Source organism: Phaethon lepturus, unplaced genomic scaffold (assembly GCF_000687285.1).
Source record: "Phaethon lepturus isolate BGI_N335 unplaced genomic scaffold, ASM68728v1 scaffold14112, whole genome shotgun sequence".
NCBI lineage: Eukaryota > Metazoa > Chordata > Aves > Phaethontiformes > Phaethontidae > Phaethon > Phaethon lepturus.
This window is the reverse complement of record NW_010522389.1, coordinates 35172-49669: the sequence shown is the minus strand read 5'-3', so window position 1 is coordinate 49669 and position 14498 is coordinate 35172. Positions and strand designations below refer to the sequence as shown.

Sequence of the window (14498 nt, the reverse complement as noted above, 5' to 3'; positions counted from 1 at the left end):
GAGGTGTTTTTTGGATCCAGCAGAAAAGATTGCTGGGGCTGATTATGTTCTCTTGGCTATGCTGTTGGCTTAGAAATGCCCTGAACACTGGAAGAGCAGTGAGGTATGGGAGCCAGCTGTACCAAGTCAGTTCTCGCTGACAACTCCCTTGACTCTTTTCCTCAGTTACGGGGAATGTTCTTTGGACCTTTTGCACCAGGTGGTATGGAGGAGCTGAGCTGCAGCATAGGTGAGTCCTTCCCATGGACTGCTCGGGTGCCTTCTCTTCAGGTCTCAGTTCAGATGAATGGATTGGGCTTCCACATACTCTACAAGTGAGATAGACTGCGGTGAGGACTAGGCTATTAAGACCATGAGTTTCTCGTAAATGTTTTGGGTTGTACTATTCAAAAGAGAATACTCTGTGTTTGGGGAAGTGAGGATGCTGTCTTAAAAGTTGCGCATCACGGACTTGCAGAATTCAGTGTTTGTTACGTACATTTATTTAGGATCATACTGAAGGATATTAGTATTCCCTTTCAAGCAGGGATTTAGTGCATTTAGAGCACATGCAAGGTGCCCTCTGACCATGTTATGCACTAAGACCATGTTTGAATAAGAAAGTTATTTTTGTTTGCTTTTTTTAAAGCTGATTTACAGACTAAGCATCTCCACCTGCATGTTCTTTCTAGTGTTATAATTAGTATACAGGAATTGCATTGGAAGTATTTGCTTTATCCATTTTGTTAGTTATTTACCCTAGTTTAAAGTAAGGTTTGTTTTGATGTGGATCCATTCAGCAACTGCGATGTGTTTTAGGATTAGCTGATCTGCTCTCCCACATGACCCTCCTTGCTGGATCTGCCTATTTGTTGTGCTCTCTCTCGTCTTTGGGTCACCTGGTGAGAATATTGGCTCCCTACCAAAGTTTTTGTGTTCAGATAGGTTCTCTTTCCTTTCACAATTCCACCTGATAGTGAGTTCATGTACTCAGAGCCACTTATATATTATGAAATTCATGCCTGGTTTTACCACATGATTCTGGCTCTTAGAAATAAAGAACATTCCATGAAGGGCAGTGATAAGATGCTAAGATGTAAAAATTAATCTAGAATAAACACAGAAGACACGCAGGATTGTTTCTGCATAGCAGAGGGAGTTCTGGCAGCACTACAGTAATGCAAGGGATAACAGCAGGATCTCTAGGAATGCTCTTTTTACAACTGGACTGGACTTGGGCAAAGAGAGAGCACTGCTCATCTTCAACACAAAGTTCTGCACAGTTCAGGGTGGAGGACCTAAGCAGCTCTAAAAGGGAAGGACTTTGTGGTAGCAGAGATCCTTCTGGCACGTTAGTGTCCAAGTCAACATCAGGTGGTAGAGAAACCAGCACAAGCTGGAAGACAGTTTGAAAGTACTGCAAAGGGAAGCACCGTGAGCTTGGTGGTATAAGGTATATTGCGTTAAGCTGTTGTGGACAAAGATTTGAACAATTCATTCCAGACAACCTCTATCAAGCCTCTCAGTGCCTGTTCTTATTGTACCTCCCCTAATGCACACACAGATAAGTTCTTTCAACACTCAAAATAGCACTTGTGGCAGAGACTTCAGGCTACTTTGTTCCCCATTCTTTGTCATGCTCATGATGGCATCTTATCGCCCTCACGTTTGGAAGTGTGTGCGTTATACTAGCTGATGTACAAAGGGAGAAAAATAAACACTAGTTTGGTTTGGTCAGCATACTTAATTTTCTAAGGACTGTTTCCTTTCATCATCACAGAGGTCACCAAAATTAGGCCTCAGAGATGTTTTAGATGTCAAAAGTATTCCTAGCTATTTGTAATAAAATTGTCAGTGTGATTATTTGCACTGGGTTTGACTGTGGTGCTGAACAATGATTTTTTTAAACGTGTGTGTTGGTGCTTTGCTTCAAGCCGTCCACTTCAAAAGTATCTAAGACTAAGGTGTTGTGCTGTGTTTTGATATTCATGTTGCCTGGCAGTAGATCATCTTAGACCGGCTGAGTAGGTGGGGTTACCCTTTCATTTCTGCACAAAGAGTGTGTAATGGGCAGCGCTAAGCATTATTCTGTTAAGTAGCAGTACTGTTGATCTTCCTAACTTGGCTTTTGAACAAGTTTCTTCTTCACCTCATGTCCAAATATACATTTGTATTGGTGTTCTGTACTATAACGATAGCTTATACACTGGTACACAGACTGTTACTGAACATACCCCTTTTAATCCCACAACCAATGCACCCTGGCAATCATTTACCTGCCTCTTACCCAAGCCCTCTGTTCCTTAGTATGTTAGTTGGCATTGGTACAAATGCTGTATAGGAAAGGGATGCAAAGCTGAAATCATCTATCTCCGAAGATAATGCTGACTAAAGAGAGAATGTGTTAATAGCACTTAAAAAAACCAACAAACCACCCATCCCAAGAAAAAACCCAACAAAAAATTCTTTATTGCTGCTGAACATTAATTTTATATTTTGGGGGGAGAAAAATAACCTACTTAATAAGGAATACCTAGTTGCTTGTAACCAGCCAGATTAGCAATTATTTCTCAAAATTAGCACTTAATGTGAAAGAAAGCGTATTTTAAAAAATTGCTTCAGAGGAGAGAGAATGAGCAATTACTAAACATTGTAGAAGTGATTCTGCCAACCATGAGATGTGCTCTGCGTTGGGTAGCAAGTCTCACCAAGCATGTAGTAAGACTTTGGAGTGGGAGGGTAGCCTCAGCAGGGTGCCTAAGGCAACTAGATATGCATGAACTTTAAGAGGAATTATGATCTGCAGGCAAGACCTAACATCATAGACATCTTTGGAATATAAATTTTCTCTTGCTTGCTATATCCTTTTTTGTAAGCAGGCAATACATATTTGTTTGCACCATGACTTTGTCTTTTATAGCTCATTGATTTCTGGTGGGTCTCCACTGCAGTTGCACCTCCTGAACGCAGGAGCCTGTGTTAACAGTCATATTAGGACTACAGAATTCAAGAGGAAGCAAGCAGATTTTCATGATGGTCATCATTTGAAGGAAGTACTTAGGAGGAACTGCAAGGAGTAATTTCCCCTGATATCAGACCACGTGGTGGGAGCAAGGAAGGGGATATATCCCTCTGCCTAGGCTGTGGTGGGGTAAACTGCGTTTCTGTGCTTCATGGCATGAGTGGAGAGCTAGCACTTGGGAGGAGTATTCACAGGCAAAATCGTAGAAGTCCTGGCGATAGCTGCTATTGTTACACTGGTTCTCCAAATCATTCCTAGACTTACACTGCTGAAACTTCTTGGCAGTCTTCCATGGCAGCTGGTTCTTTGCAGGAGCCGTGCTATCTAGGAGAGTGAATTAAATCACTAGCGGTCTTGCACATTGGAAGATGGTCCATGGAGTGCTGGTAAGGAACAGACATGCAGAGACATATTTGTGGGCTGCTGTGTGTCAGCATTTGTGGGCCAGCACAGTCCACAGCCAGCCCCTGACTCCCCTCTGTGACCAAACCGGCTGCGGGTTGCAGCTGCTTCATTTATGTAGATACACAGTGCTGTAGTTTTTTACCACCACCACTTTCTACACTTTCAAGAACTGAAACAGTAGCAAGGACAAGATCATCCTTCCGGGATTTTTCCCTGCAAAAGATTATGTAGCTCTTCACTTCAAGAAGCTTAGGGAAGCTGATAAGGTATGGAGAATGCTGGCCGTCAAATAAAATGCTGGGTGCAAGTGACTTGGGACACAAGAGCTTAGTGGATCTTGAAGAGCACTGTCCCTGAACAGTTTGCCTCTCTCATAATATGTACATTTACTCTGCACTCTGGAAAAACTCTGGGGAGAGTTTCAGAAGTTTTGACTTACAAGATATAGAGCTTTCTAAATGGAATTACATCTTTGGAAAATAAGTGGCACTAGTAAGGAAGTACCTGCTCCAACTACTAGGCACAATTTCTGTTGCTTTATTACAGCTTCTAGCATAATATAATTATGCACTGATTTTTATCGGCACTGCTACATTTTTAGGCTATAGATGAATAGTTCTATTTTATATTGGTGTAGGTGCTCACAATTTCAGATAAAATAAGGAAGCCAACATCTGGTGGCTAGTGTCCCAGGCTTACCCCCTTGTGACTATTTGTAGCCATACACTAACTCATTGAATAAACAGGAGGTGCTTGGAAATGGTCACAAAGAGCGATGACTACACTGAAACATGTATGCAGATGTTCTTCATGGGGAAGTACTTTGTAAATAACTTCATCCTTCAATAACTATGGCTTTGCAAGTGAACAGTTGCTTGAGCTCCTAACTAAGCTTAACTTTATTCATTAGGCTTATTGTATATTTTGAAGAACTTTTAAGACTTAATACAGCCACTGCAGAAATTGAGTTAGTTGTCTTTTGAAACAGTCTTTCTGAAATGGCACTCACTCTGTTGAAGTTACATTTAGAAGGTGAACCGGCAAAACTTAATTCTTCCCAAAATTCCGCTCTTTTATGCTGATAGCATTTCTCATAATTTTGGGTTCTTGTACAATGATAAAGAACCTCTTAGCACACAGTGCTTAGGCATACCTGTTAAAGTAATAAGTTACATTATGTTCTTATGTGAAAACAAACTCATGTTGCATCGTTTCTCTGTTGTATACTCACAGCACTGTATCAAATGCAGTTCACGAGCAAATAGAGGCGGTTGTGGCAAGGAATCTGAGAAACCTGTGCTCCATTTTTGGTTCCCCTGCTAATGCAGGCCAAGGGAGTTGCTTTTTTAAAAACTGAAATTGGGATTTGACTTCCAAGGAAATTTGCAAGTTTTCACCAGCAGCGACAAATTCTACTCTTTAAGTTTGATCAAAAAACCTAAAACTGATAAGCACTATTCTGAAGCAGAGCGCTTCAGAAACAGCAGTCGTTCCTATAGCTATATTGCTCTTAGATCTCTGGGTGCTCACCTTTGGACTGTGTAGCAGACTGGCACCTGGACTGCCCAGTTACTGAGAAGATGAGAAACAGGCAATGAGCGTGTTTGGGGTTTTTTTTGAAAAAAGAACATAACAAGTTTCCTGAGGGATGTTTTGGTTTTAGTTGAAATTGTTTACATTTCAATTTTCCATTTTAAAAGTACTGAAAATTCTTTACCCGCTTTGCTGATCAGCTTTCACAGGTCGGACTTGCACTTGTCACCTTCCAGAACAGAGTTTTTAATCTTTTTCGGGGGCCGTGGTGAAGAGATAGCTAAGTTTTTTACTTCCCCCCCGCCATTAGTTAGCAAGCCTGGCGCTGACAAGGCAGTTTGTCTGCTTTATTTGGTATATATACTCAGAGAATCCAAGCTTGTGTCTAAAACATGGTTTCTTGTATGTACCAGGATTTTAACTGTGTTGTATTCTTTTGTTGTATTCTTTTTCTCTGTCTTGTTTTGTGATTCTGCTGTGCCACTGAGAACATAGGGAGAATAGAACAAGATCATGCTTGACATTGTTGATCTTTTTTGTCACTTCTATCTATGTGTGAGTTTTCATTATATAATTATATGGTCTATATAGTATTCCATTTTGTTAAAAGTAAAGGGTAGTAGGATATAAAATAATGTGAATTGGGTATCTGTTGTAATAGGATGGTTTTTCCTCATTTTTCTTACATTTGTATAATATATTTTAGGTATGGGAAAATTGTGTCCACGAAGGCTATTTTGGATAAGACAACAAACAAATGTAAAGGTATGTATGTTTGACTTTATAGTACATTCACTTGAAAGTACTAATTGATTCTATAACATACACGAATGTTGAATTTTAAGTGCTTTCAACTCTTCCCCCCTGCCCCTTTCTAAACTAGTCTTATTCTTGCCCACAGTCAGTGTATTCAATACATCTGTTTCCAGTGGAGCTGGCAGACAGCCTGTGTCGGTGGTGCAGCCAAGCCAGAGTGAAGGGGACATGCACAGTGCTGGCTGGCAGTTCGCCTCTATTTTAAAAACAAAAATGGAGTTAAAGGCAGCTTTTCCCCTTTTGCCTGGAGAAACTAGGGAAGCCTACAGAAGGCATTCAACTGTACTAAGCATCTGAAAAAATTATATATTGTGTAAATCAGCTCCATTGATTAGAGTAGTTTAAAGCAGCACTTAATTACATGTTCCAATCCTCTAATTGTGTTTTGTTATATGCAATTGAATGTATTGGGAGCAAAGAGAGGGTTCGTTTTCACCAAAGTAATTGCAGCTGGGAAAAAATATTCAAGTCCTTTAAATAAGCTGGGTACATCAGTTCACTGATTTTCGTCACTCATTGCAATTACACTGAGATCATATCCCAGCAACATGCACGGTGGGAGAAGGTGTGGTAGCAGACACTGAAATGCCAGATTTCAGACTTTCTTTTTTACAAGTAAGAGGCTAATTTCTAAGCAAAAGGAAGAATTAAGTCAGCTGATTTAGCAGTGTTAATAAGCATAAAGCTCATGAATGAGTGTAAAGCTGATAGGCAGAGGCAGGAGAGGAGAGTTCATCATTAACTGAGATGCAGTTTTTGTGCAGTACTTGGAAGCAGTGCAGGGGACATAGCTTCTTAGCTCACCATCTTAAGCAATTAAAGGGGTGCTGACAGTTCGGAAACAGAAATTTCTAGAATTTTTTTTCCCCAGCTTGTAGGTAGATGTCATTTGCATATACTGTGACTAGAAGAGAGCAGATGCCCTTTTCAATTATTTTAGTTCATTAATACCTGTGATTTATTCTGTCCATTCCCCCGGTTCCTGAAGATTTCAGTAGCTCTATCAGTGATACAGAAATTCTCACATTAATGTTTTAAGAGATTTAAGCTGACTTTTCCAATATAGATTTTAGATCTTGCTGGTGGAAAGTGGTAACTAATAGTCTGTTGTAACAATATACAGCAGGTTAAGGCTGCAGGGGAAGCTCACTGCATGTCGTTGAAATTGCAGTAGGAACATAAGTAGGCAGAATGCAGATACCTAAATGGAATTTAACCAAAAGATTGACAGCATCTCTGGTTCTTGCCAAAAGAAACCACAGCATGGTATTTAAACTAACTGGAGCAACAAGTAATCGAGTTTATGGATCATCTACAAGACGGCAAATCTGGCTTTGATGGCCTGCTTGGTATCAGTATGTAAGTTCATCTATATTGCACCCTGCGGTGCGGTGGTGTTGATAACCTGGGCTGTCATGGAAAGCTAGTTTTGGGTATGGAAAGCTAGTTTTGTCTTGGCAGCACAAAACTTGATATGAGCTAATTCACTCTGTTTCATGTCAAGATTTAACAGTCCACAACACCACACCACATGTTACCCAGAACAGTATGCTACTTTCTTCTGCTTCTTGGCAGGTTAAGTAAGCTTTGCGCTCATGTACAAGGCTGCCTGAGTTGTTTTTCCTGAGTTAAGGACTTTAAAGCTGGTTTGGTTATATCTTTCCACAACCTATTTTTCCCCTGTATAGATGTACTGTAAGAGAATACTATTACCTTCTGAAGAAATAATTCAATTTTCTACTTCTCTAGAGCTTTTTTTAATTGTTGGGGTTTTTGTTTGTTTTCTTTTAACCCAACTTAGACATTGGAGAGGGATTTCTTTAATATTTGAGGCTGAGGTGGGAAGGAAGGGGGTTGAAAAATGCAGAATGAGGTTTGCAATAACATCTAACATTCCAAGCTCTGACTGCCTTTTGGTGAGATTTGAACATGCAGCTCTCAGTTGCATTAAAAATCCCAGCCTGTAAGGTCAATGTCTGTAAAGGCCAAGGTATATTGCTGTTCAGATGTCCTGGAATCCATTAGCTGTACATTGTTGTTCAGAATAAGAAAAGAAGTTACTGCAAATATATGGAAATTGTTGCAATTAACTTTGGGTTTACTTTAGCATTTAAAGATTGCATTATATGGCATAGAAAATGCTTTCAGGACAATTTTTTACATTCTGGTTTCAGTAACAAGAATGGGAAAAATTCACTTGATTTCACTGAAGATGGGTTTTAAAATTTCAAACTAACTTTTAAAATTTAACTGTCTTTTCTGTATATACACTGAAGTAACCAATTCACCAAAAATTGGGTTATGATGCAGTAGATACGTGTCTTTTAAACTAAATTCCTCTCCCAGTTTTGAGTAAATGACATGTAACTTAGAGGCTTATTGGTCACTTACTCAAACAGGGCTAAGAATTTAATTTAGAAAAATTAAGATTATACTTTACTCTGTGATCTCTCTGAAATAAACTGATGATCTCACATTTTCCCTTAGAAGATGTATACCAGATAACATAAAGCAAACCACCGTACTACTTGTTAGCAATTTGGATAAAATCCTGATAATGAGTGGACATGGAAATTGATTTGCTCCACTAGGGTAGATCCCCACCAGTTCAAGGTTGAAGGACGTTGGCAGATTGGTTTTTTAGGACTACATGAAGAACTTTGGAGTTCAAATTAGTCCTCTTCACCAACAAGAAAATGGTATTAAATAACCATGCTAGTAGCATATGAACTGTTTGATTATAATCTGGTTGCTGTCTCATTAATGAAATATGTTTTATGTTTCAGGTTACGGTTTTGTTGACTTTGACAGCCCGGCAGCTGCTCAGAAAGCGGTTTCTGCTTTAAAGGCTAGTGGAGTCCAAGCACAAATGGCAAAGGTGAGTTAAAACAGCTGGCTAATTCTTACAATGGCTGGTGAAGATGAACAAGCTTGTACATTAGCAGAGCATGAGCAATGTGAATTTTCAAGTTGCAGGCCCTTTACAGAGAGCACAGTCCTCAAGCCACACGATATATTAAGGTAACAAAATGGGGGCTTTCGACTGCCATATGCCAAATCATCTCAACTAATGAAATAAAGAAACATAGTACGGTAAAGTCTCCAAACTCCTCTGGTTGGTTTTATGAATTTATTCATGATACTGTTTTTCCATGGGGTTCATGAGAGGAAAGATTAGCAATAAATTGTAAGAACTACAGCAGGCTTAATAGTTTAAATACAACATGTTAATTCCTGGAACAAGTCAAGAGCTAAAATAGTTCACAGCACAAAGATATGAAAGTTTTTATACATTGACCTGCTTGTTGTTACTGAGGTTAGCAGTCTTGCAATTTGGGGATGAATTTTTAAGCACAGCATGGCAAAATTTAACCTTGTGATTTTTGTCTTCAGCCTTTCTAGTATATTTTCTGTTAACGTAAGTAAAACTTAAATCTGGTCATTCATGATAGATGTCTTGAAATTCTTAGCCAACTCTTTGAGAACCCTCTTCTGCATCAGGACAAAGCCAAGCATTACTAAAAATAAAGAAATATGATCTCTCTTGTTTTTCTCTCATTTTTACTGATCCTTGCCTCTGAATCAGGTTATTAGCCAGAAGTGATGTTCAGAGTAGTGCTCTTTCGGTATAAATTTCTCAAATCTATAAAATCAGGGAGATGATACACTAGTGATGACTTTGTCATGCGTTCTTGTTAGGTCTGCATTCTTGTTAGGTCAGAAGGCCTGGTTCCAATATAGTGCCATAAACCCCACTACAAATTTATTAAGTAAAGAAAATATTATCAACATAATATGTTAATATAATTCATGGTACCTTTTAAAGCAAATTTTTGTTTGGTTTGAAAATTATATTCTAATTTTAAAAATCCAGTAATTAAGTATTAATCTCAGAGACTTTTTTTAATAGTCTGCCACAGATCCAGCAAATCTTTTATAGGTATCCATTAGGTACAGAGGTTTTTTTCAGATGAGATATTTTCCACAGCTTCTCAGCTGAGGAGAACAGTTAAGCTTACAACATAAAATGTCTTTGGATGGATTCCAGGGCAGCAAAATGGAAACCATATGTTTCATACTTAATGCATGTTTCATTACAGCCATGACACAAACATACATGCTTACTGGAAAACACTTGGTGCTTTTTTTTTTCCCCCCCCTTCATTTTATAAGGTTTTATGTATGCTTAATAAAGACCTTTTAATAATCTTTAGTTTTTAGGTAATTGCTTCAAAATATACACCAGATTTTTAAAGGCTCTGTCTGCCATCTTACAGATAAGTTATCTAGGTAGGAGGAGAGAAAAGAGAATGTAGTCATGTAAATTCATTTTGCTAATGAATTTTGATGTCTGATTTGTCATCTTGCATAGATGGAGAAGCTCTAATAATTCACTAATCTAATGAATAGTTTCTTCATTTTTCCCATAGTATATTTTTCTGACTCATTTCCTCTGACAAGTTAGCTGCAGTATTGCTAATATTTCTTTCTGTTAGCATTAATGAAAAAATGTGCATCGTAATACCTGACAGTTTTGACTGATTTTTCTGACACTATGTCAAGCCTGGTGACCTGTGGGAAATCTGTAACTATAAAGTTTGCATTCCAGTGAAACTTGTTCTGCTGCTTAACATGGAAAGAGTGTTTGAATTATTAAAAAAACAACCCCCTAACCAACCCAATAAACAGTACAACAACAAACAGTCACAAGTGACTAAGAGTTTGCGTGCTTTGATTTTTGTCTATTTTTGTTTTCTGGGCAGTGCTGCTCTCTTTTGTCTGAAAAATCCTATCTCCACTTGGACGCTCAAAACTGGGAATTGCCAGACACTTAGAGATGTTTTGGCAAGATTAGCAAATCAGACTCTTCACATGCAAGACACTATAAAAGTTCCCTTGTGTTTGTGTATTTAATATTTTATCCTTTTGCGTGTTACCACCAGTGCCGTGAAGCGGTCACCTTGCAGTGAAACTGTTCAGGCTTTAGCCTGAATGTCACAGGGAAAGATTTGGAGGACAGTTTCTCAGCTCTCTGGCCAATGGGTTTCCTCCCTGACCACTAGGACCGCTTCAGTTCCAAAGAGGAAGAAACGCCAGTTGGTGGGGTTTGTCCATGGGAAGGTGGTGTGATTACCCTGTGCCCAGCGTAACGTGATGGGTAGTCCCTGATGCGCAGCAGCTGAAGGGGAAGGAAAATGTTGTTGCAGAAGCCTTGTTCTGACTCCGGCTGCCATAAAGCCCTTTTTTGCAGTGTCCTGTTGTGGCGATATGTTGGTGAATTAAAAATGACTCATGTCAGCAACATCATCTACAACTCCTAGTTTAGTAGAAGTAGTTCAGATTGTACGTATTAAAACCTTTGTTGTTTGTTTTGTAGAGATAACTTCAAATATTTGACTTCGTGATCTTATCCTGTCCATGGGGTAAGATCATGCTGTACTCAGCGGTCTGCTCTAAGTTGACCTGACTCCAGAAAAATACAGTCTTGTCCGCTATGTTTCATGTATTGTTGAACAGACTGGGAGGGCCTGGGGCCTGAGACATGGCTTCAGGCCATGTCCTGCCACATCTGTTCCAGGGAGGTCACTGTGGAGAAGTGTCCATGTCTTAGAAGACGTCATGGTGATAGTGTCAGTGAAGGAACCCCGGTGAACCATGGCTGAAGAAACGTTACGTCTTCAGTTATTCTGCGTGTTCAGAGATCTGAATTAGGAATGCTTGACTAAAACGAAGCAGCTTGGGAAGTGTTTTGCTCTGTGCTGGTTAACAGTATCTTCCAGTCACTGCTGAAACAGAAATGCCTCCAACGATTTCTGTTGGTCAGATAATGCTGCGAAGAGCTTACCTAAGATGATCCTGCGTTGCCAGGGGGTGGGAGTAGCTTTTGGATAGAAATTTAAAATGGAGGTAATGGGCTATTGTCCCTCTCCTCTCTTCCCAGTGAGTATTGGCAGCGTTCAGTCTTGTCAGTCATCTTTTTTGGTGTGTACAAGTGGCTGTGGAAAGGGCTCAGGAGATGATGTTAGCTGTAGTGGTAGCCAGCTTTTGTGCTTCCAGTAGAAAACCAATAGCTTATCTCTAGAGTAAGAGATGAGGTACAGAAAGAGTAGATACATGTCTTGCAAGAGTACTGTTACTCCTCAGCTAGTTAGTAACTGGCTGAGTGTCTAATTTCTATTTTCATTCATTTTAATTTCTTGAAATTTCTTTAATGTACTTAGTTTATTGAATAATCCTTGCTCCTAGAGGAGTGCTTTGATAATAAACCAATAATAGTAATTTCAAAAGCTCTGATTTTGCAGAGCTGTGCATTCTTAGGTAAGAATTTTCAGGTAACCATTAGGTTACCTTAGGTAACCATTTTCAGGACATGATTTAGGGGACATGGTGGTGCTGGATTAATGGTTGGACTTGATGATCTTGAAGGTCCTTTCCAACCTAGTGATTCTGTGAAGATTAGTAGTAGTATTGAAAAGCTCTGCCTGTTTTCTTTGTTAGAAAAGTTATGGTTGCTGTCAGAGTGAATTTTCTGAGACATGTCTCTCCTCCCCCCACCCCACAGGTAAAATCAGTGAGATAACTGTAGGTTTCTATGCTGTTTAGAGTAGACAGCAAATGATTTTGTATGGAAAGATAGATGCACACAGAAAATCTACATACATACTGACATTTTGAACAGAGATTTAAAAAATTGAGGATCTGTAAGGTATGTTGTAGAGATGGTGAGGTCTAAATGCTATGCAGATACAAGTCACCTAAATCCTCATAGGTGACTGAGGTTTTTGACCTTGAACTTAACATAAGGCATTTGAGTCTGTCAGACAAAATTCTGTTCATCAAATGGTATTCAGCTAAGTTCACTGTAGTGACTGAAGTAACTGTTTCAGGTGATTGGAAAAGTGGCACTGTTAAGTGGAAAGTGGAATTTAATTCTTATTCTTCTGGATGGAAACTAATGTGTAAATATAAAAGGTAAAAACAGAACTACTGAATAAGTATGGTTAACTAAAACAGCAGTTTTTCTCATCTTTCTGTCTAGCCAACTTAAGCCAGGAGGAGAATGGTTGTGTTGCAGCCCAGATAAAGTCAGCTAGATAGTGTCTGTATTGCACTGACAGCAATGTAGAGATACACAAGCCAGCTAGAATACCAGCCTGGCTGTGGCAGCTCAGAGGTCATCAAGTGCTAAACAACTTCCTTCCTGGCATAGCAGTGACATGCATATAGCCATACTGTCTAGCTCATGGAGGTTAACAGATTTCTCAAATAATATACTAGAAGGCTTATATCTACTCGAACTGTTCTACTGTCTACAGGGTTACCACTTTTTGCAAAGAGCTTGTAATGTACTTTGAGCATCACAAGAAGGATTAACATATGTTCCAGTGTTCTCACAACTGTATTTCAGCCCTTAAAATTAGTGTCTTCCCTTGAAAATGATTTAACCATCCAAGTCCAAGGCAAATTGCTATAGCTCCAAACTTTGTTGAAGACCTTGCCTTCCTTCATGTCTTCTCTTTCTATTAATGAGATTTTTCATTCTTCTGTATGTACAACTTTGCTCTAAGATTGTCAAGATAATTTATAACTTAAACAAGTGACGTTAATTCTTCTAATATTTTTTTTTTCTATTGAAGAACCTTTTACCTTCAATAAACGTACGCTACTTATAATAGAACCCATGAAAGTAGTCCATGGATGTGGAAGATTTCTGTGGTCAATAAAACTTATTAATTTGAGCCAAGGAATGCTGTTCCATGTACTAGTGTATGTTTTTGGGGGAAGTCTTATTGTTTATCCATTCAAAGATTTCCCCACAGTCGCACATTTTTATAACTTGAGGCTTCAGATTCATAATGTTGTAGTTTCCTCTTCCTTAAAAACTTCCCTTCCGCTGACACAATTAAGTATGCTCCTGAGTATTGTATTAGCTCTCACATTAACAAATCACTAAATATTTTCAGATATTTTATGCTTGTGCAAAAAATTAGGGCCATCTTCAGAACTGTTTCTTGCTTAAATTGCGTCAGAAGGATGCCTGTAATAATAATGCAAGGTATGTTGTACCATCATATACCAACTCTTACACCATTTTAAGATACAATTTCCATTTTTTGGAATGGTCTACTGGTGCTCAAAGCAACAGACCAAACTTTCTGAAACTCATTACATGGGTGTCATTTTTAGTTTGTGATAAATATTAGCCTATTGTTTGAGTTCACGTTGATCCTCCAGAACCCACAGATGGCATGAATTTGTAATCTTTGTATTTTTTGCTAATGGTTATACAGGCGGAACTGTGAAGCACTCCCCGTGTGCTGGTAGCTTTGTCTTTCTTTCCAATTAATTTCAATGTAGGAGCATTTTTTTATAATCTAAACTTACTTTAAGTGACTTTTTTTCCCAAGCATATTTGGAGAAGATGAACTGTCACACTGTATAGAGTGTGAACTGCACAGCAGGTATGGGGGTTTTGGGAGGGAAAGGCTGCTTAGCCACTTGTCCTCATCTCTGTAACAAAAATCAAGGCTTTTCCACAGGTATTAAACGTAATGTATTAAAGACAGTCTTCCTTTATGTCGCTGATGAAGACCATGGTTTTGAGTTAGCAAAAATGAGAAACAGCTAACTCTTATGACTTTTAATAATGTATTGCTTTTTGTACTTGTCTTCATTGTGGCAACCTTCTGGAGAATTAAATCAGTTTTCATTCCTACAGAGTAAAGTAAGAAAATAAGTTTAG

At 38.9% G+C, this 14498-nt stretch overlaps 1 protein-coding gene across 2 annotated transcripts in view; it reads left to right on the top strand.

The window, feature by feature from the left end:
* RBMS1 (RNA binding motif, single stranded interacting protein 1) overlaps positions 1 to 14498 on the top strand; it is a 65940-nt gene that overhangs the window by 20398 nt on the left and 31044 nt on the right. For both annotated transcript variants that reach the window (XM_010281775.1, XM_010281776.1), the window contains exons 2-3: positions 5646 to 5704; positions 8542 to 8633. In XM_010281775.1, the coding sequence (XP_010280077.1) occupies positions 5646 to 5704; positions 8542 to 8633 (151 nt within the window). The remainder of the gene's footprint in view (positions 1 to 5645; positions 5705 to 8541; positions 8634 to 14498) is intronic.